This window comes from Heteronotia binoei, chromosome 4, assembly GCF_032191835.1.
Source record: "Heteronotia binoei isolate CCM8104 ecotype False Entrance Well chromosome 4, APGP_CSIRO_Hbin_v1, whole genome shotgun sequence".
Classification (NCBI taxonomy): Eukaryota; Metazoa; Chordata; class Lepidosauria; order Squamata; family Gekkonidae; genus Heteronotia; species Heteronotia binoei.
Window position 1 is genome coordinate 141,992,178 of NC_083226.1, and position 21,616 is coordinate 142,013,793.

At 43.0% G+C, this 21,616-nt stretch overlaps 1 protein-coding gene across 1 annotated transcript in view; it reads right to left on the bottom strand.

Annotated features, from left to right (window-relative positions):
- Positions 1-21,616, bottom strand: part of CWC27 (CWC27 spliceosome associated cyclophilin) — a 158,197-nt gene that overhangs the window by 27,320 nt on the left and 109,261 nt on the right. The window contains exons 12-13 of the mRNA XM_060235917.1: positions 14,895-15,010; positions 10,687-10,790 (exon numbers count right to left, since the gene is read on the bottom strand). Coding sequence (XP_060091900.1) covers positions 10,687-10,790; positions 14,895-15,010 — 220 coding nt within the window. The remainder of the gene's footprint in view (positions 1-10,686; positions 10,791-14,894; positions 15,011-21,616) is intronic.

Below are 21,616 nucleotides of genomic sequence, written 5' to 3' on the forward strand. Positions count from 1 at the left end.
GAAAACGTATGACACCAAGAATTCTAACAGTCTTTAAAGTGCCATTAAACTTTTTGTCTGACACATCTACTTTTGAGTATTGTTCTATTATTTTTCTCCTTGAACCCTGGGTGTAGCCTTTGGAATAATAGAAACAGGAACTCATTTACATATTAGGCCACACCCTGACACCAAGCCAGCCAGAACTGCATTCCTACTCAAAAAAAGCCCTGAATAGAAGTAATTACTCTTAATTACTTAGGAATAATTACCTTGGAGTAACTGGAAGGCTGGGGATGGGAGATAGCTATGACGAATCCTGTCCATGTAGGGCTCCAAACAAATCAACACACAAAAAAACACACAAAAGTCTTTTGACTTATCAGTAATTACCTATGCCCAATTACTTATGACCCACAACTTCATAGGAGGACTACAAATGGAGAAATTTCCAGAAAGCAACTCTGAAGGCAAATGTTTGGGAATGCCAGACTTATGAAGCAAGAATGATGGAAATGGCTATATTTAGTCTAACAGAAAGAAAAGCCAGGGAGTAGAGGGAATTAATTGTCTAATATCAGCCAAGTGTAGATCCTTGATGAAATTCAAATAAAGCATATTAATCAGTTTTTCAGGGCATGCAGAAAAGTAAAGAACAGAGTACTTTTCTAGAAAAAAAAATGACTGGCAATTTAATTTACTTTTAGCATTACAGGGTTTTTTCCCAGATACTAAAAAAAATGCTACAGATAATGGAAATTTGCATTTAGGAATGTTCAGAAGGGTCATAAACTCAGTCCCACAGACCAATATATTGCAGACTTTCTTCTAAGAACACTAGTGTCATTTAGAAATTTAATAAGGTCTTCTCAATGAGAATGCACTTTACAGTATGCCCCCAGAATCTTCTCCAACCCGAAGAAACTCTGAAGTAACTCATTGTGCAGAGTTCCCAATAAGTTCAAGGGGAACTGCTGTTAGATATGAAAAACTGGGCCTGTCTGACCACAGAGTGACCTTCAGAGTGTTGTTCCACAGGCGAACACTGCACCAAGATGGGCCCTCCAAGGCCCCAAAGAAGAATGCTCACAAAGGTTAGATACGCTCCCAAAGATCATTGATAGGTGGATTAATCCCTTCCCAGAGAGATCACAGGAGATCTTCCAAGTGTTCTTTTCTCTCTCTCCTAAAATCACAGATGCTTAAAGCAACAGGCTATCCTCCAAAGCCAGGTTTATTTGAAGATAACAAGCAACCATGTTGCGATCCACCCTGAGCCCATTATGGGAAAGGTCGGATTATAAATTCACAAAAATAAATAAATAAATAAATAAATTAGAAGCAATCTACTAGATTGTGCCAGGGGGATGACAACTGCATACAGAGGCAACACAATTACCCAAAGAGCTCAGTTGTCACAGATGAATGAAGAGTGGATTCCTTTGGAACAGGGTGGGTAGGGTAGCCAGTTCCAGTTTGTGACATACCTGGAGATTTGGGGGGTGGAGCCTGAGGATGGTGGGGTTTGGGAAGGGGAGGGTCTTCAATGGAGTATAATGCCACAGAGTCCACCTTCAAAAGTGGCCATTTTCTACAGGGAACTGATTTCTGTCACCTGGTGATCAGTCATAATAGCGGGAGACCTCCAGCACCACTGGGAGACTGACAACCTTAGGGTGGGCGCTCCTATGCTGAAGAGTCAACTTCTTGCAGCATGTGAGATATTCTTTTATACCATTACAAACATCTGCTCTATATGGCTATTGTGCATCAGAATGATCACACAAAATTACATGTTTAGTACATGTACTAAGAGCCTCTGGTGTGGTAAGACAGGCTGGCCTTATCAGACCTTCAGAAACTGTAAGTTCTCAATGTGCATGTCTATGAACGCCTTGTTTCCTGACAAACAACTGACCTTCCAGGGTGCTAAGCCTGCTCCTTCTTGCTTTTCTCTAGCCAGTATTGTAGATACATTGTTTCCAAGAAAAACAGACAGGCATTTGTTTCTTAGAAAAGACACAGAATGCTTAGAGGATCTAAAATGGCTTTGCTCTGAATAGGGAAAGGCCCAGAAAATGTAAGGAAAAGCTCAAGAGAATGCAGGGTTGGTTTTTATTTCCACCACTGGTGTACGCTTTGTCAAAGTTAGACTCTTATGATGGGGGACTGTAATCCCTATGGTGGGGAATCCCCTGATACCAGCTGGCTGGCAGGGGGAAAACAAACAGGAGATTCTGGCAGAACCTTCTGCGCTGGAAAGTTGCATCAGTGTGTTATCAGTAATGCCATTACAGCGACACGCACCCCCCCCCCCCGGTAAGTTGAAGTTGGCTGGGCTGTTCTAGGCAACCCTATCTCTCAGACTTGAAAAATCAGCCAGAATTCTAACAAGATCAACAACTTGACTGATTACTGGAGTAATGACACAACAAACATCACCGGCTATCCCAGTTCTGGGTTTGGGACCTTGACTACACTGAAAATTAGCATGCCACTTCTAGCAAAAGAGACTACAGAGATGAAGATGAGCGCTTTTTCATCATCAAGCTGGCCTCTAGTTGGAGGTTCACTCCTTAGAAAGTCTTCATGGACGGGCTGGTTCTGGAGGACCCAAACCAACACTCTGCAACCAGCTTCTTACTATGTTATCTGCTGTAGTCAATAAATTGGAAATAGAAGGGCCTAAAAATGTGATCCTAAGAGGAGTTAATTGAAATTAATGGGCTTAGAAATCTGTTTGATCAGGTAGAGCCAGTTTGGTGTAGTGGTTAAGTGTATGGATTCTTATCTGGGAGAACTGGGTTTGATTCCCCACTCCTCCACTTGCACCTGCTAGCATGGCCTTGGGTCAGCCATAGCTATCACAGGGGGTGTCCCTGAAAGGGCAGCTGCTGTGAGAGCCCTCTCCAGTACCACCCACCTCACAGGGTGTCTGTTGTGGGGGAGGTAGGTAAATGAAATTGTGAGCCGCTCTGAGACTCTTTGGAGTGGAGGGCGGGATATAAATCCAATATCTTCTTTTTCTTTTTCAGTTAAGCTTGCACTGTAAGTCCCTGGGGCTAGCAGAACAGGGCTGGATCTAGGGGGGGGGGGGGCAGAGGGGGGTGCTTGCCCCGGGCACCAACAGAGGGGGATGGTGCCAATTTGGGTACAAAGTCCATTGTATTCTATGGGACCATAAGAAAGAATGGCCCATAAGGGGGCGCCATTTTAATTTTGTCCCCCCTCAAAAAACATGTAGATCTGGTCCTGTAGCAGAATCTGACGTATACTCCCCTTTGAACTATATGTGGTCACTAAAATGGTGTCTGTCAATAACATGATGACAATTGATCTTCCTTGTTATATGGCATGAATCACAATAACAATTGTTGCCTTAAAACACAAAAGCCTGATAACACACTCTTTTAGACTGTGTGGTTTATTTTTAATTATTTAATCATAACACTTTAATTTTGTTTTTCCAAATAAGTTGTGAGCATGGAGTTGGGGGTTAATTTTATGAACTGTTTGGATCATGTCACTTCATGTCTCCTTTTCTCCGGGCACAAATTAAATTTTGTCTACACTGAATACATATCTCATTCTTCAAATAATGTGACTTTTCATGGAAAGTTTATATTGTTCTCAGGCTGTTTTTATAATGTTTTTGTTCCCCAGAATATTTTTATTTCCAATCAGAAGCAAACTCCTTAGCATGAAAATGTATTAGGAAGCATTCAAAACTCAAACACATCTAAGTGTGGAATGCTGACATTTGAAGAGCCTGATGCTACATACTAGAAGGATAGCCAGGGAATGCATTTAACTATCTTGCTCAACATGTTAACTCAGACTGTGCATGCTTTTGTAACTGCTGGAGTAATCGCTTCCAGAGAGGAATATGTTTATATAACAGCCTCCCAAACCAACAATCTGGATCCAAAAAGAAAATTAAGCCCCTGTAATAAAAATAGTTAACCACCTAGCAGACGAGTACTGAATCTATTGCTTTAAATTGCCACATTGGGTGAGACTGTGCTGGATGAATGCTGCCCTCTCTCCATATAATAAAAGAAGGAAACCAGACATCCATTTCCTAGTGCACGTGCCATATTTTCATCATAAATCTGAAGAATACAAAGATGTACAGATTTATGGTAGAAATCTCTGGGGGGGGGGGTTGTAAAGAAAGCCCAACAGGAACTCTTTTGCATATTGGGCCACATCCCCTGATGCCAAGTCAGCCAGAACTGCATTTCTGTGCATTCCTGCTAAAAAAAAAAGCCCTGGAAATCTCTCAACCCTCCTTATATGATGGATTTTGGGCAAAAAGCATAACTTATTTTGTTTTAATGTATACATCTGGCATCATGTTTTGGACTTTCTGTTTTGCATCTCCATAGTCACCATGCAGTCCTGTTCTCCAGTCTGGACTCTGCTGTGTCTGGATTTTTCTGTTCTAGATATCCTCAAAGTTTGCAATTTCTCTCTAATATATATTCTGTTCATTAAACACAGCACAAAGCCAAGCAGGAATCCTCACTCTGCAAGCCATGGTTTTGTGGTCCCAAAAGTCAGATGTTAAGTTAAAGTTGATCGCAAAATTGAAAGACATATACAACTCTATTTCAGACAAATCTATTGTAGTATAAACTTTTGTGAACCAGAACGTACTTCTCATGAATGTTTATGCAACAATAAAATTTGCTAGTATTTAAAATGCCACAGGATTAAATAAAATGTTATTTAGAATGCAGAAAACCAACATTGGCACCCCTCTAGAATGTGCTACTACTAACTATATAATAAAAGCGAGATGTTTTGAAGAAGTGAAGTGTTTGTATGAACATATGAACATATGAAGCTGCCTTATACTGAATCAGACCCTTGGTCCATCAAAGTCAGTACTGTCTTCTCAGACTGGCAGCGGCTCTCCAGGGTCTCAAGCTGAGGTTTTTCACACCTATTTGCCTGGACCCTTTTTTGGAGATGCCAGGGATTGAACCTGGGACCTTCTGCTTCCCAAGCAGATGCTCTACCACTGAGCCACCGTCCCTCCCCTATGCTGATGGGGAGGTATGATGGAAGGACCTCAAGAGCGGGCATTACAACATGCTTTTGGATACAGATATGTGACCTACCTGCCCATTGGATTCTTGCTAGTAAGAGGCTGGATCAATCAAGATGATAGGTTATGATGTCATCTTTAAGTATGATAAATTACTTCTTTAATTATAAGTGAAGGGTAGACATTCATTTATTTGGACAAAGTAAAGGGATGCACTTGGGGACAACATAGAAATCGGAGCTCAGCATGGGGACAACATAGAAATCGGAGCTAAGCATGGTCATTTATCCAAAGTGAAAAACAGGTTTTATACCTGCCTCTGTCCTAGACTGAAGGGTTGGTGAAAAAGGGAGTCCTTTCTGACCACCCAAAAAGTTATGCTGAGGATGATGGGACTTCCACAGAAGAAAGCCATACGGGGCTGCAGTAAGCAAAAAGCTGTCTGGATCCAACTCTGAAGTCTGCTTTCTCTGTCAGACAGAACTTAGTAGGAGCGTTTTGGAATTCAGCCTGATCTCCACAGATCCATTCAGTGTTGTAGCAAGCATCCTCTAGTGACCAAACAAATTGTCCAATCTTCTCTAGAAATAAACAAAGGTCTTCACCAGGGCTTTAAGCATCCACTGCATCTGCCTCTGCATATATGTGTGCAGGTCACCAGCAACTATGACATATCTGTGAGCCTGCAATACTCTTCAATCTGCACTTCTTTGTTGAGCTGGCCAAATCATGAAATATGAGCCAATGGAACAGAACCCTTGTGAGCACCCCATTTGAAAACATGTAGGGAAATTGAGCAACTATCCTTAACCATCCTGTGCATAGTAGAAAAAAAAATTGAAGCTATGAACATAAACTTTTAAACAAAAAACCAACAAGGTCAAAACCACCTCGTTAATAACAGTCATGAAAATAGTTGGTGTTAGATTTATCAGCACTGGACACCTCCTCTTCACCCACTGCCAAGAAAAGATAAGTAAATGCAGTAACTACACTTTCCATGCCAAATCAAGGTTGACCGTGTAGGAGACAGATTCATGTATGGGGCTTCATCAACAGCCTTATGTATGAGTGGCCAGTCAATGTTTACAACTTTAACTTTTATCGCACTTCGCATTGTACAGCTTTGTGGAACTGAGCAAATTATGGGTGCAGACAGAACTGCTGTGAAGACTCAAACTTCAGTGCTGTGGTCCAAGAAGGGTTTCTAAGCCTTAGAAAAGAACATGAGACTATCAGACTTGCTTCAGATCTTTTAACAATGCCTCCTCAAATGCCTTGTAAAATGGTAAAGTCTGGTAGTAATTATCAAGCACCATACATGCTGTTTACAGTAGAGTTGTAATTTTTTAAAAAATGTTTTTGTGCAGAGAAGTAAAATACTTCTGAAAAGTACCCAAATGTCTGTTATGTTCCATGCCAACATGGCAATTCCGCCAAAAATGCAGAGGGGGGAAAGCTTGCCAAATAAAAGAAAATATAACAAATTGGTAATGGCTTCTATCTTGACATAAAATGAAAATTATACCTCAATGTGTGGCCACTCATGTGGACACATAAGAATGTCTTAAAGGCAATCATTTTACTTCAGATAACACACCCTGACAGAACTGCACAGCATACTGGCTGGGCTTTCACTTCCCATAAAAGTAGCAACCATGACCTACAAAATGGTCTAGGAATCATATAATTTATGCATATCACACACACACACAATATTTATAATAAATCATCTTAAGCACACCGCTGTATTTTGAGGGACGGGCTGGAAGTCAGCACTAAAAATTCCTTCAAAGTTGCCACAATTGGATCCAGCCACCCAATCTAGTTGAGGGCACTGAAAAGAAGCAGGGAGGGGGGGATTTTAAATCCAGAAATAAACTTAACTTTTTCACTTCAAACCTCTGTCTCTCAACCATAAGATTCTTAGATGCTTTTTATAGCCTTTGGGCTACCGAATGTCACAGTCTTCAAGCCACTTTACTTCAGTGAAACTAGCATGAAGTTGGGCTCTGCTATTACAGTTTATATATGCCACAGATGCCAACACTTTCTTTATCTTTGAGGAGAACAAAAAGCCCTAGAATGGGCAGGGGCAGACTGATCATTAAACTTACAGGGAGATTTCCCAGAGGCCAGTGCCCTGGAGGACTGCTGGTGGCTAGGAGCAATTAAGCTCCAGCAGCTCTGCCAGCCCCACAGGGGCCACTTGACTTGGACCCTTCACCGGCAACACTGATCTGTGGCAGCTCATTGAGGTGCATCTTCCTTCATTGCTACCAGTGATGGGTATTATTGGCCAGGCCTGAGTGGACTGGCCCTTCCAGTGCAGGCCTCTTGCACCAGAACCTCAGTTTGCAAATTAAGCCTCCTTGTGCTTAATTCAGCAAAAAAACCACTGGCATACCATACAGGAAAGGAAACTTATTATACCCTCAAAGACTGATGGTGGTGAAAAGTGCTGTCAAGCTGCAGCTGACTTATGGTGACTCTGTAGGGTTTGCAAAGCAAAAGGCATTCAGAGGTGGTTTGCCATTGCTTGCCTCTGTGTAGCAACTTCCTTGGAGGTCTCCCACCCAAATGCTAATTAAGAACCCAGAATCCTTAAAGGTTAAAAATGTGATTTCCACAGTAGCTGCAAATAAATTTGCCAAATAGCCTCTCTTCTTTATAAATATTCTGCAGCTCAGAGAGCCAGTTTGGTGTAGTGCTAAAGTGTGCAGACTCTTATCTGGGAGAAGTGGGTTTGATTCCCCACTCCTCCATTTGCACCTGCTGGAATGGCCTTGGGTTAGCCATAGCTCTTATAGGAGTTCTCCTTGAATGGGCAGCTTCAGGGAGAGCTCTCTCAGCCCCACCCACCTCACAGGGTGCCTTTTGTGGGAGGAGATAAAGGAGATTGTAAGCTGCTCTGAGACTCTGATTCAGAGAGAAGGGTGGGGTGTAAATCTGCGGTCCTCTTCTTGTTCTTCTTCTAACATAAACTCGGCTTGTTGGAACTGCCAGCAGAACCCCATCCCTCAGGCCTGTAGCCACAGCAAACCCTATCCCTCAGGCCTGTAGCCACAGAAGGGGGTGATTTGGGGGCAATGCACCCCATGGATGAGAGCCACACACAGAGAAACAAATTTAAAATAAAAAACCAAATAAAAATAAAAATTAAAAAGATAAAAAAAATGTAAGCTGTGTGTATGGTTTCCAAAATGACCCTCATTTTCTTTTTTCCAGGCAGGAAATAAATAGATTTTTTAAAAAAATGCAAAGTAAAATAAAATTGCAAAATGCAAAAGAGAGTGAGTCAGAGATTCCCCACACTCCCTGATATGTAGATGAGGAAGCCAGTAGAGTCATGGGGACTGCAAGTGGGGGAGCTGTTCTGCGGGCAGCTTCCAACTCTCTTATTTCTCTCTCTCTTTTCCCTGGCTCCCCTGCCCCAAAGGATTTCCCAATGCCCCACCATCCAAAATTTTCTGGCTATACTCCTGCCATCCCTACAGCTGCAATCCCTGCCGGCATCATCAGGAAGCACCAAAATGTGACCAGTGAGGAAAGCTCCAGGCCTGGTGGCCGCACTGATGCCTGAAAGGAGGAAAATGCCAAATTCAGGAGAGGCTTGAAGTGGGGGGGCAGGGGGGAGAGCACTGGGAAGAGGAAGGAATGGTAGAGCATGGGGAGTGAGGGAGGTGTCTTGGCAGAAATGGGAGGTGGAAGAAATGAGGTCAAGGGAGCAGCTAGCCTTATGCCTTTAGGAGGGGATGGAGTGGATGGTGATATCCTTTAAAAGAGGAATTCCCTTGAGTGGCTGGATGGAGAGAGAGAGAGAGCACACAAGGAGAGTCAACCCAAGGGAAGGAGAGGGGAAAGGGTGACTTAACACCCCTCCCTTCTGACATTTGAGGCCATTGGGAAGGTGGTGGAAGGCGGGAAGTTCTGCGGGGGTGGGGGAGGGATTAAAGCATATACACATACAAACACACATTACAGCAAAACCAGGAAGGAGAGCCAATAACAGTTATTGGGGGGTATACCAAAGAAAACAAAAGAGTCTTTACTTGTGGTGGAAGACAACAATAGAGCTGCATTCAATGTTTAACTACAAGTCTTCAATTTTCTCTTCTCTCTTACTATGCAGAAACAAATGTGCATATTTTTTGGCTAGTAAAGCTGCTGTAACAACCTTGGGAGGATGTCTGTGTCCTTTACACATGCTGCGTACAAAGCAGCACAAGAATTGTTATTCTTAACATGTCAGTCTAAGCCTCATATCTCTGGTATCACCTACATGTTTTGTCTTCTAATAAATATTTAACACTATTTTTCAGACTTTAAAAAAGTATTGGGGGGGAATCTTGTTAGTGCAAACTGCAGCCTATTAACCTAGCAAACAGTTATTTCAAATGTTATGGTACACTGTATCATGGAACAAGTTATTACTTACACATTTATTCATGTAAAAATAGCCTCTGTGAAAATTATGCCAAATTGACAAATGTAGGAAGGGAGTCATGTAAGAACAATACGGTGGAAATGATCATGCCACTAAGAGTGCAGCACTCATGTCAGCTGGAGCAGATTGCTTTCTAATTAAGGTGACGACAGTGTGAACACCTGGATCTGAGAGCTGCTACTTACACTTTACTTGCACCACCCTCTTCCACTTCAACTGTAATCACTTTCTTATCCCTCCTGCTGATGTGATCATAGCAGCTTCTCTCTTCTTTCTCTTTTGTGTGACAGAGGTGGCACATACAAGCACAACTTTATTCTGGATGCAAAAACAACAGTACCAGCACCCTTTCCCATCCCCTTCTCCTCCTCCTTCATGTGCACACATTTGTTCTTGCTTTGGACAGGAAAGACGCATGCTATAGACTCTTTCCTCCTGTGCCAAAGCTGCTATCTTCCTTTCACAATGAGAACACAGAGGTAACTCTGTATTTCCCCCATGCAAGGCAAGTTACAAATCAAAGGGTGGCGTGGTTTGCTACGGGAGAATAAGCAGAGGAAAAATGTCCTTATTCAAGAACTGCAGGCCTGTGGGGGTGGGAGGAGGCCTAGCCTCTATGCCATGTTTTTGGCCTTCCAGTGTAACTGGCTAGCCATGTGTGAAAGAGGATGTTGGACAAGATGGATCACTGGTTCTAATCCAGCAGGGCTCTTCTTATGTTATCTGAAACCTATGGTTTTTGTACAAGCCACCATATTGTGACTGGATCTACTCCCTGAGACACCGTTTTGCGACTGGTAGCTCTTGCAAGCAATTTAAGGAACACTCAGAAATATAAACTCTGCCATCCACTGAACTTCACTATCAAAACTGACAGTCATACAGCTTTGTGGATGCTTATGAATCCATTGCACACAATGGGCTTCAGATTATGAACATGTAATTTTAAAACCTGAAATGCACATTTTATGCCAGATGTCGCAGGTTAGCTTTCTGAACAGAAAAGGGGGGAAAAACCTATACAGATTCTACATCAGTTCTTGATTTTTCGCAATCGCCCTAATAACACAGGGAAATCCCTGAGATGGATATGAGATGCTGTGGTGTTTTTATTGTCTGTCCAATTTAGCATTCCTCCATTCCTACCTAATTTCTAACCTCAGGTACATGTAAAAGGTGCTTTAGCAGTTGAGACTGATAAACTTACCATCCTTCATCATCCTCCACTTCAGGCTCAGATGCTTCATTTTCAGGTGTTTCTGCTATTGCTTGGTTTAGCTTTGATTTGAAACTGTCCACTAATGCCAGTGTCTGGAATTAAAACATGATTACTGATAACTTGCACAGTTCCTCATTTCTTGCAACCCTAACAGCTCTAGATGATAGCGTATGTGGTGGCCTACCTAAGATTAGAAAGTTATTCCAGACTAAGGAGCCCTCCACTAACCTAACTAGCTCTTCTACTGAAGGAAGGCCTCTTACTTTCCTCAGTGGAGTGGTAGGATACATGCCAGAGGATGTTGTTATTCAATTTATATACTGCCCTCCCCACAAGCAAGCTCAGAGCAGAGAACACCCTGGCCCTGGTCAAGGCTAAGCAGATGTCTTTTGGGCTGGGGACTATCAGCAGATGTTGCTCAGTTCAGTGCTAAGCTCTTCAGGGCACATAGGGGAAGAGGTAATCCCACAGATATGGTGGTCCCAGGCTGCATAGGGCTTTGAAGGTTACAACTATAACCTTGAACCGTATTGGGTACTCAACTGACAGCCAGTGCAACTGGCATAGCACCAGAATGCCTGCATAAGCATCACAATCAACAGGTGGGCCACCGCATTTTTCACTAACTGTAGTTTCTGAGTCAGGTTCAAGGGCAGCCCTGCATATAGTGTGTTACAGTAATCCAACATGGAAGTGACCATTGGATGGATTGTTGTAGCTAAGTCCTGGGTGGGGAGATAAGGAACCATCTGCCTGACCAACTAAGGATGATAAGAGGCCGATCAGGCAGCTGTAGTGACCTGGGCCTCTACTAAAAGAAAGGCATCCAGAACCATCCCCAGGCTCTTCATCCAACAGCAACAGCAGCACCTTGTCAAAGGTTGGGAGCCAGACTCTCAATCCTCGCCCCCCCGCCCCACTCAGATACAAGACCTCCATCTTCATTGGATTTAACTTCAGCTGACTCTGTTTTAGCCACCCAGCCACGGCCCCCAAAGCCCTGTCCAAAATTTCTGGGGCAGCATCTGGCTGGGCACCCATCAACTGATAGAAACATAATGCAAAATAAGCTAAGCAAATACATTTTTGGAGTTGCTGTTATTGATTAATATGCGTAGCAAAATAGCGACAATACATCCAACTGCTGCAAGATAAATGCAAAATTGCTGTAAAGATGAGTTCCAGGTCAATTCATCTGCTTCAGTTTGCATGGTTGTAGGGAACATAAAGAGACTAAGGGGCATACAGATCTCCAGAAACAAAACTGGCTTCTTATCCTCTATATACTCTTTATTCACATGGGAATGGAACAGCCCATCCTCATGGGCAAACTGGATCCTGCACGGGTTTACATTGTCGCCATTACATTTCCACTGGAGGGCTGAAGCTGCCTTATATTTAATCAGGCCATGGATCCATAACAGACAGTATTGTGTACTAAGACTGGCAACAGTTCTCTGGGGTCTTAGGCCGAGGTCCTTCACACCACCTACTTCCTGTTCCTTTTAATTGGGATTGGTGGGGATTGAACATGTGACTTTCTGCATGCCAAACTGTTGCTTTGCCACTGAGCCATGACCCCTCCCAAGGATTACAAGTCTATTTCATAATATATGAATACCATTATCAATAGTTTGGGCTGTGTGCATGCACACATGACTAGAATTCATTTACAAAAGCTTTTCAAATGTTTGACTTCAAGAAACCTCTTGCTCTTTGATTTGTTCATGAAGGAACCACTGTGTGTTAAAGAAGATTTTGGAACATATTATAGGCACACAGCAGCTACATATTAAAGAGGAAGTTGTCTTTCAAAATAACTTCTCTGTTGTTACTGACTTTCCCATTAAGAAACATTTGATCAGCTCCCGATGAGGTTCATGGTTCCTTAAAACACAGACTGAAAAGCCCTGATTTAAAAGAATTCTCAAATTGTCTTCTGATTTTAAGTTAAGACAGGACTTCAGACATTAGTAGTACTCACAATTAAAACTTAAGAGATAACTTTTTTGACTGTTCATTTACAGATGTTGTTCTTTTCTTTTCTTGAACGTTTGGTTGTGAGACTCCTCTGGCCATGCTGAGGGCTGGCTGCAGGATAGAGGATAAGTCACTATCCCAGAGGCCCAGCCTTTTCAAAAACTCCAGCCACTACAAAGCTGATTAGTGGTAGCTTCCAGTGACTGAGCAGGAGGCAAGGATCTGTCTCACCTGTTGGCTTACCAGCTTTCTAACCTCCTGTGAGGACAGGCATTCTGACAAGAGGGCAGAGATGACACTGGGACCACTGCATCCTTTTAAATGCATCCGGACTCTGCCCCAGACCATCTAACCAGGGCGCTGGAAGCAGTGGCCGATTGGCTACAATTGAGCCGGCTGAAGCTTAATCCAACTAAGATGGAGGTCCTGTACTTGGCTCGGGGGGGGACTAAGATCGGGGATCTGGCTTCCCACCCTGGATGACACATCTGTTGTACCAACCCAGAAGGTGAGTAGCTTGGGTGTGATACTGGATGCCACCCTTTCTATGGAGGCCCAGGTCACAGCTGTTGCACGATCTGCCTTTACCATCTTCGGCAGGCCAAACAACTAGCACCCTATCTGGCCCCTCAGGACTTAGCTACAGTGATCCATGCAATAGTCACTTCCAGGTTAGACTACTGTAACTCACTCTACGCAGGCTTGCCCTTGAGGCTGATCCGGAAGCTCCAGCTGGTGCAGAATGCCGCAACACGATTGCTGTCTGAATCACCTGTACGGGCGAGCAGTCAGCCAATGCTGCATAGTCCGCACTGGCTACTAATTGAGTACCGGACCCGCTTTAAGGTTTTAGTATTGACATTCAAAGCCTTAGACGGGACCGGCATACCTGCGGGACCTTCTCTCCCCATATGAGCCCTGGAGGTAGCTACGATCGGCCAGTCAGCATCTTCTGACCATCCCTGGCCCAAGGGACATCACGGCTTGCCTCGACCTGGGCCAGGGCTTTCTCGGCCCTGGCCCCGACCTAGTGGAACCAGCTCCCGGTGCAGGTTCAGGCCCTCTGGGATTTGCTACCATTCCGGAGGGCCTGTAAGACAAAGATGTTCCATTGGGTGTATGGCTGAGGCAGATGGGAGTCCTATCATTTAAATGGGCCCCCTGCACGGATTGTACTGTACTGATTCAGCGTACTGATTCTCTGAGACCAATATAGCTGGGATTGAACATCTAGGTTGGGACAAGGATGCCTAATTAATCTGCTTAGGCTGCCTCACCTAATGTGAGTCATGGCTAATTTGTTTAATTTTTTTAACTGTTTTAATTGTTTTAAACTGGCTTGATTGTTCTACTATGCTGGAAGCCGCCCTGAGCCCATTATTTTTTTATTTTTTTATTTATGATTTATATCCCGCCCTTCCCATGAAAGTGGCTTAGGGCGGCTCACAACAGATAGTCAAACATAAAATTAAACTAGTGTTTAAATATATAAGCATTTAAAAACTTAAAAACATTAAACATTACAACAGTATGTATAACAGGAGTCTGGTAAAGCTACATTTAATTTCCCATATCAGTTAGGTGTAAGCTAGCCGGAAGAGGGTTGTCTTACAGGCCCTGCGGAACTGAACAAGGTCCCGCAGGGCCCTCACCTCCTCCGGCAGCTGATTCCACCATGTAGGGGCCATAACAGAGAAGGCCCTGTCCCTAGTAGATTTTAGGCGGGCTTCTTTTGGCCCAGGGATAGCGAGAAGATTTTGGGTTCCCGACCTCAGTACTCTCTGGGGAACATGTGGGGAGATATGGTCCTTCAGGTAGGCAGATCCCAGGCCATATAGGGCTTTAAAGGTGATGACCAGCACCTTGTACCGAACTCGGTATATTACTGGAAGCCAGTGCAGAGTCCGAAGACCCAGCTGAATGAGCCCCCATCTTGGGAGGCCCAATAACAGCCGGGCCGCGGCACCAGCTGCAATTTCCGAGTTCGGCACAGGGGCAGCCCCATGTAGAGGGTACGGGCGGCCTATAAATCAACAGAAATAAATAAATAAAAAAGGGATGCTGAAAGCTTAGGAGAAAGAATCCAAATACCCTCCATAAATTGGATGCAAGGAGGACTAATTTTGAGGCCAATGGGGACACCAGTGAGTGATGTTGGGAAGTCAGCCAGCAGAGGAAAAGGCCCTCAACCATGCAGTGGTTTCAGTTGCTATTACCTGATCTTCACGAGAAGCTCCCTTTTTTGGCTGCTGCTTTCTCAGTTCTTCATATTTCTTCTTCTCTTGCAGATATTCTGCAACAATGCTGTTTGGGGCAATTTCTACCTCTGCATCTAGAAATTGACAAGAACATACATTTTTCTTTGTGGTTCATATTGATAGTACATGTTGCTAACTGTGGGGGTGCATATAGAAGAAACAAAGTATAGCTTTATAAAATACCCCATTTACCAAGATTAGGTTTTTGATAGATGCTTGTTAGAAAGCACAATTCACTGAGAAAATTGAGTTGCAGAAACTATTGTCCACTGAGGTTACCAGAGTTGCTAACTGTATGATATCCAGAAATACATGCTGATGACAGTGGGTATTTCCAGATTTTTTAATGAATACCCCCTCCCAAGTTGTATCTATGAACATATATGAACATATGAAGCTGCCTTACACTGAATCAGACACTTGGTCCATCAAAGTCAGTATTGTCTTCTCAGACTGGCAGCGACTCTCCAGGGTCTCAAGCTGAGGTTTTTCACACCTATTTGCCTGGACCCTGTTTTGGAGATGCTGAGGATTGAACCTGGGACCTTCTGCTTCCCAAGCAGATGCTCTGCCACTGAGCCACCGTCCCTCCCAATAGTATATAGTATTGTGTGTGTATAAAGTGCTGTCAAGTCGCAGCTGACTTATGGCAACTCCAGCAAAGGCTCTCAAGGCAAATGAGAAGCAGAGGTACTTTGCCATTGCCTTTGTTTGCAGAGTTTTCCTTGGTGATCTCTCTTTCATGTACTGACACTGCTTCACTTATGAGATCTGATGAGATCTGGCTATACCATGCTGCCTTCCCTCCCTTACATAGTACTGAGGAGATAGATGTCTGTGTTACTGAGAAGTGCTGCCTGATATAAACGGAGTACCCCAGTGCAAATAAAGAGAGAGGGTCTCCTATTTCTGTTAAACAAAATGGAGTCCGAGAAGAAAGAGGCCAAGAAAACACTCCATTTCAAAAGGTGGAGTGGACCCTGCAGAGAGCTTGTTCTGGTTGGCATTCTGTCTCTCAGTGTAATCTCACTCATCCCCCTCCCCAACACCTCCGCCCAAACAGGATGCGTAACAACATGGGAACTGCTGGTATGTATTGTTCACACCCTAATTCTCAGCTACTGATCAATCAGCCATCTCCTTGGCTCTTCCTGCGACTCAGTTTCTCTTTGTTTACTGCTATGGTAATGTCTGACATCTGGGCAGATTCTTTGTCTTCTATGTCCTCAGTACTATGTAATATATATAATTCGATTTATATCCCACCCTAAGGGATGTAAGGGAAGGAAGGCACCATGGTATAGCTGGATTTCATCAGATCTCATAAGTGAAGCAGTGTCAGTACATGGAAGAGAGACCACCAAGGAAAACTCTGAAAAAAAGGGTATCGTTGCTGAACCGCTCAAACCATTAACACATCCTGACCTTTTGTAACCTATTGGGAGGACATTACTGAATCAGCCCCACTATTGTTACCTGAAGATCCATCCAGGTGACCAGAGTCTGCTCTACTCATTGGCTTAAGGTGGGCACCCAATTAGATACCCAGAATAGACTAACCACTGCCCACCACACAAGCCAGCCCCTTTTCTGGGTTGGTCTCACCCCCTCCAAAGATTATATACAGGACTGCAAGCCATGCTTGCTCTCTCTCTCTCTTTCTTCCTGCCTGGACACCATGTAACCCGATTGTTCCCTCTCCATTACCCTAAGTAAGGGGGGGGGGTCTCTCAGTCATGGCACATGGCTGTGCATGCCTTTATCTTCAAGGTCCCAAATGGACCTCTGCACACCTGGAAAGATAGTATGCCCTGTGTGTCCTCCCTTTGACTCTGCTATATCTCATCTCTTTATTTCTTAGGTCTTGCGTGTGTGCTTATATTATTTATGTGTAAAGGAATGATTGTATCTCAACACCTACATTTATTTGAGTATAATATTATAAAATACAACTGCTTGGACTATTCTTGGCTGAAAACCCAAACTCCGTATTATTGAAAGCAAAGATCTTCGCTCCTAATTCGCTCTACCAAGTCTCTTAGCTAATTTCCCCATTAAAATAAGAGACTTAAAAGCATTGCCTGTAACATCTGGTACGTTTCTAACCTGTTCCCCGCCCCGCAAGGAACTTACGAGTAGGATACATGATTATCTCCTCCTATCTTAATCTCACAAACACACTATGAGGTATGAGAAAGAATGACTAGTCTCAGTCAATCAGTGAACTGCATGGCTGAGTTTGAACTTATCCTAGTTGCCAATACTTTTACCACTGTAGCACAGTGTCAAATATTACATATTTCCATCTGACACATTCTGCCGCCAGTTTAGGTGTATACAAAGAGAGAAAAATAATCTGTGATATTATGGCGGGGGAGGGGGTAGATCCAGTCCTCTACCATCTTTCCCAAACAGTAGGTCTGTAGTGATGCAGATTAATTGGCTACGGGCATGCAACTTCAGCTCCTGGCTTGGGCTAGGAATCTCACAGTGCGTTTGTATGCTTAGTCCTTATCCGAAATGGGATGTATTTATTTATCTACTGTGTTTAAAACATTCCTATGTCTCCTTTCCACCCAATTCATGGTCCCCAATACAGCAAACATTAAAAAGCATTTAAAAGACAAATATAAAATATTTAAAACAATTAAACATATAAGCACATAACCAGATGATACATATAAGCACATAACCAGATGATACACAAACAGAGCTAATAAAAGAGTTATTGAGGGAATGCCAAACAAAACAAAAAAAAGTCTTCACCTTCTGGCAGAAGGCAATGACAAAAGAAGACAGACTAATCACCCTGGGAAGGAATTTCCAAGTTTTGGTTCCTTGACCGAAAAGGCCCCTTCTCAGGTTGCCACACATCTACCCTCAGATGGTGTGGGCACCAATTGGATATCATTATAATGATGAACAATCTGTGTACCAGGTTCTCTAAATCCTCAGCTTTCATTGAAAAACATAAGATTCTAGAACCTTTGGTTGACGACAAGAATCGATTTCTTTGGTCGGGGAGATATGCCTTTCCCCCTATATCTCTAAAATGAAAGGGGATGGAGACTTTTAAAATGAAAGCTGTGAATGCTGAGAATCTGATCCATAGATTGTTGTAAAGTTGTAACAATATAACTATAGTCTACTGTCCATTAAAAATGAGAGTTGTGTGGTGGTGAGGAGAGGAAATGACCATTGCAGGGACAAGGGCAGGGAAAAATCTGAACTTTCTCACCCAAATGGCAGTCATCCAAGATTTCCTGTGATTTTTCCTAAAACTCAGAAGCAGAGAGGGTTTGGGGAAGACTGAAAAAAAGCTGTGAATGTGGAGGAGAAACACTTCCCAACAGTATCAAACCTATGACAAGTAGCACATGTGGACATGGTCCTAGTAGAATATGAAATGGAGTACTCAATTTTTAGTCTGTATTGCTGCAACATCCAACACCAGCTCCAGAAGAGAATAGGACATTGTAATAAATGGAGTGTTGCACCAGCTTTGTTCATATATTCATATGTTATATGCTATCTGTACAAGTGAATAGAATTATTTCCTGTTCCTAGATGCTTTAGACTGGATAGCCCAGGCTAGACCAATCTCAAAAACCAAGCAGGTTGGGCCTGGCCACTATTTGGATGGGAAACCTCCAAGGAATACCAGGGTTGTCCTTACCTCTAAAGATCTCTTGTCTTAAAAATCCTATGGGGTTGCCGTAAGTTAACTGTGACTTGACAGAACTTTCCACCACTACCATCGAGAGCAGGGGTGGCCAAACTGTGGCTCAGGAGCCGCATGTGGCTCATTCACACATATTGTGTGGCTCTTAAAGCCCCCACTGCCCCACTGGCTGGCTTGGAGAATGCATTTAAAGTTAAGTTGCTTTCTACGTCTCCCTCTCTCCCCCCATCCCTTCCTTCCTTCTTTCCTCCCCTGTGCCCCCTCCCCCAGCATCTGACATTCATGTCTTACAGCTCTCAAACATCTGAAGTTTATTCTGTGTGGCTCTTCTATTAAGCAGGTTTGGCCACCCCTGGTCTAGAGTATTATTTATTGCATAGCAAACAGCAGGAAAAGCAATATGCTGTTCATATACCATTTTAATTGGCTGGATTTTGAACCAATGCTTAAGTAAGTCCATGATATAATATTCCATATCTCTAGGGTTGCTAACTCCAGATCAGGAAATTCCTGGAGATTTAGGGGTAGAGTCTTGGGGAGCGTGGAGTTTGGGGAAGGGAAGGCCCTCATCAGGGTATAATGTCACAGAATCCACCATCTAAGGCAAGTATTTTCTCCAGGGGTATTGATCTCTGTTGTCTGGAGAGCGGTTAGGCCACACTTGGGGCTTGACAATCCTATCATTGTGTTGTAAGCGCATTATTCTAGGTTAAAACTGTGTGAGTTTTAGATTCCCTTTTCCAGCAGTCTTATGTCATCTTATTTTAAAACACTGTGTAGCAAATTCTCTGCCAGAAATAGCACTATTTAAAATATTTTCTCAGGTTAAAACCTGCGCACTTGATAATTGTACAAGTAGTTTTGCAGACAATGAACATTTACAGTGAATGCATTCTGTAATCCAATGAACCATCTTTTAATATATTAGTAAACTATTTGCAAGACCTGTAAGTTTAAAGAAACCTTCAGAACTTCAAACATATTCGTTTAATGGTACCAAGCCTTTTAAAATAGTACTTTTAAAAGGCAGAAGAAATTATGTGACTTTGACTCCTTGAAAGTACCTTGAAAACTAAATTAAAAGTTCGTAAGAGTTCATGCAAGGGGGGTTATTTTCATCAGCAACAGGACATGGTGGGCCCATTGTGAGGGCAAGGAAGTGAAATTGTAACAGGTAATGAAGAGAGGGTGGAGCTGCTCAATTCCTACTTTGCCTCAGTCTTCTCTTCTGAAGGGAACGGTGCTCAACATGGCAAAAACAGAACTTATAAGGAAGGTATGAACCTAAGTTCCAACCTAGGATCAGCATAGAGGTACTACATAAACACCTAGTTTCTATAAATGAAACTAAGTCCTTAGGGCCAGATGAATTGCATCCAAGGGTTCTAAAAGAGCTTGCGGATGTAATTTCTTAGCCTCTGGCTATTATTTTTGAAAATTCTTGGAGAATTGGTGCTGGAAGATTGGAGGCGGGCGAATGTTGTCACCATCTTCAAGAAGGGGGAAAAAGAGGATCTGGGTAACTAATACCGACCCGTCAGATTGACGTCTATACCTGAAAAAGTTTTAGAACAAATCATCAAATAGTCGGTCCTGGAACGTTTAGAAAGAATAGATGTGATTACTAAGAGCCAGCATGGTTTTCTCAAGAACAAGTCATGTCAGACTAACCTGATCTCTTTTTTTGAGAAAGTGACTACCTTGCTCAATCAGGGGAATGCTGTAGACATTGTTTATCTTGATTTCAGTAAGGCTTTTGATAAGGTTCCCCATACTATCCTTGTTGACAAGTTGGTAAAATGTGGTTTGGATCCTGTTACTGTTAGGTGGATCTGTAACTGGTTGACAAGATCACACCCAGAGTGCTTGTGAATGGTTCCTCGTCCTCTTGGAAAAGAGTGACAAGTGGAGTGCCTCAAGGATTTGTCCTGGGACCTGTTTTATTCAACATCTTTATCAATAATTTGGATGAAGGAATAGAGGGAATGCTTATTAAATTTTCAGATGATACTAAATTGGGAGGGGTTACAAACACAGAAGATGACAGAAACAGGATACAGGATGACCATGACAGGCTGGAAAAGTGGCCTAAAACCAATAAAATGAATTTTAATGGGGATAAATGTAAAGTTCTGCATTTAGGTAGGAAAAATCCAATGCATGGTTATAGGATGGGGGAGACTTCTCTTAGCAGTAGTATGTGCGAAAAGGATCTAGGGGTCTTAGTGGATCATATGCTGAACATTAGTCAAGGCAAATGCAATTTTGGGCTGTATCAACAGAAGTATAGTGTCCAGATCACATTATGTGATGGTATCGCTTTGCTCTTCTCTGGTAAGACCTCACCTGGAGTATTGTGTTCAGTTTTGGGCACCACATTTTAAGAAGGATATAGACAAGCTAGAACGAGTCCAGAGGAGGGCGACGAAGATGGTGAGGGGTCTGGAGACCAAGTCCTATGAGGAAAGGTTGAAGGAGCTGGGGATGTTTAACCTGGAGAGGAGGCGGCTGAGAGGTAATATGATCACCATCTTCAAGTACTTGAAGGGCTGTCATATAGAGGATGGTGTGGAATTATTTTCTGTGGCCCTGGAAAGTAGGACCAGAACCATTGGGTTGAAATTATATCAAAAGAGTTTCCGACTCAACATCAGGAAGAACTTCCTCACCGTTAGAGTGATTCCTCAGTGGAACAGGCTTTCTCAGGAGGTGGTGGGCTCTCCTTCCTTGGAGGTTTTTAAACAGAGGCTAGATGGCCATCTGACAGCAATGAAGATTCTGTGAATTTGTGAGTTTCCTGCATTGTGCGGGGGGGTGGACTAGATGACCTTAGAGGTCCCTTCCAACTCTATGATTCTATGACATCAAAAGAGAAAGTCTGTACATTACTGCGATGAGCCAAGTCTTTAGTGGTGGAAGCTGATTTACATTATTATAAAAGTTTGTCCTCCACAATTATAACTGTTGCTTACAAAATAGACTGTGGGCTTTTTAAATG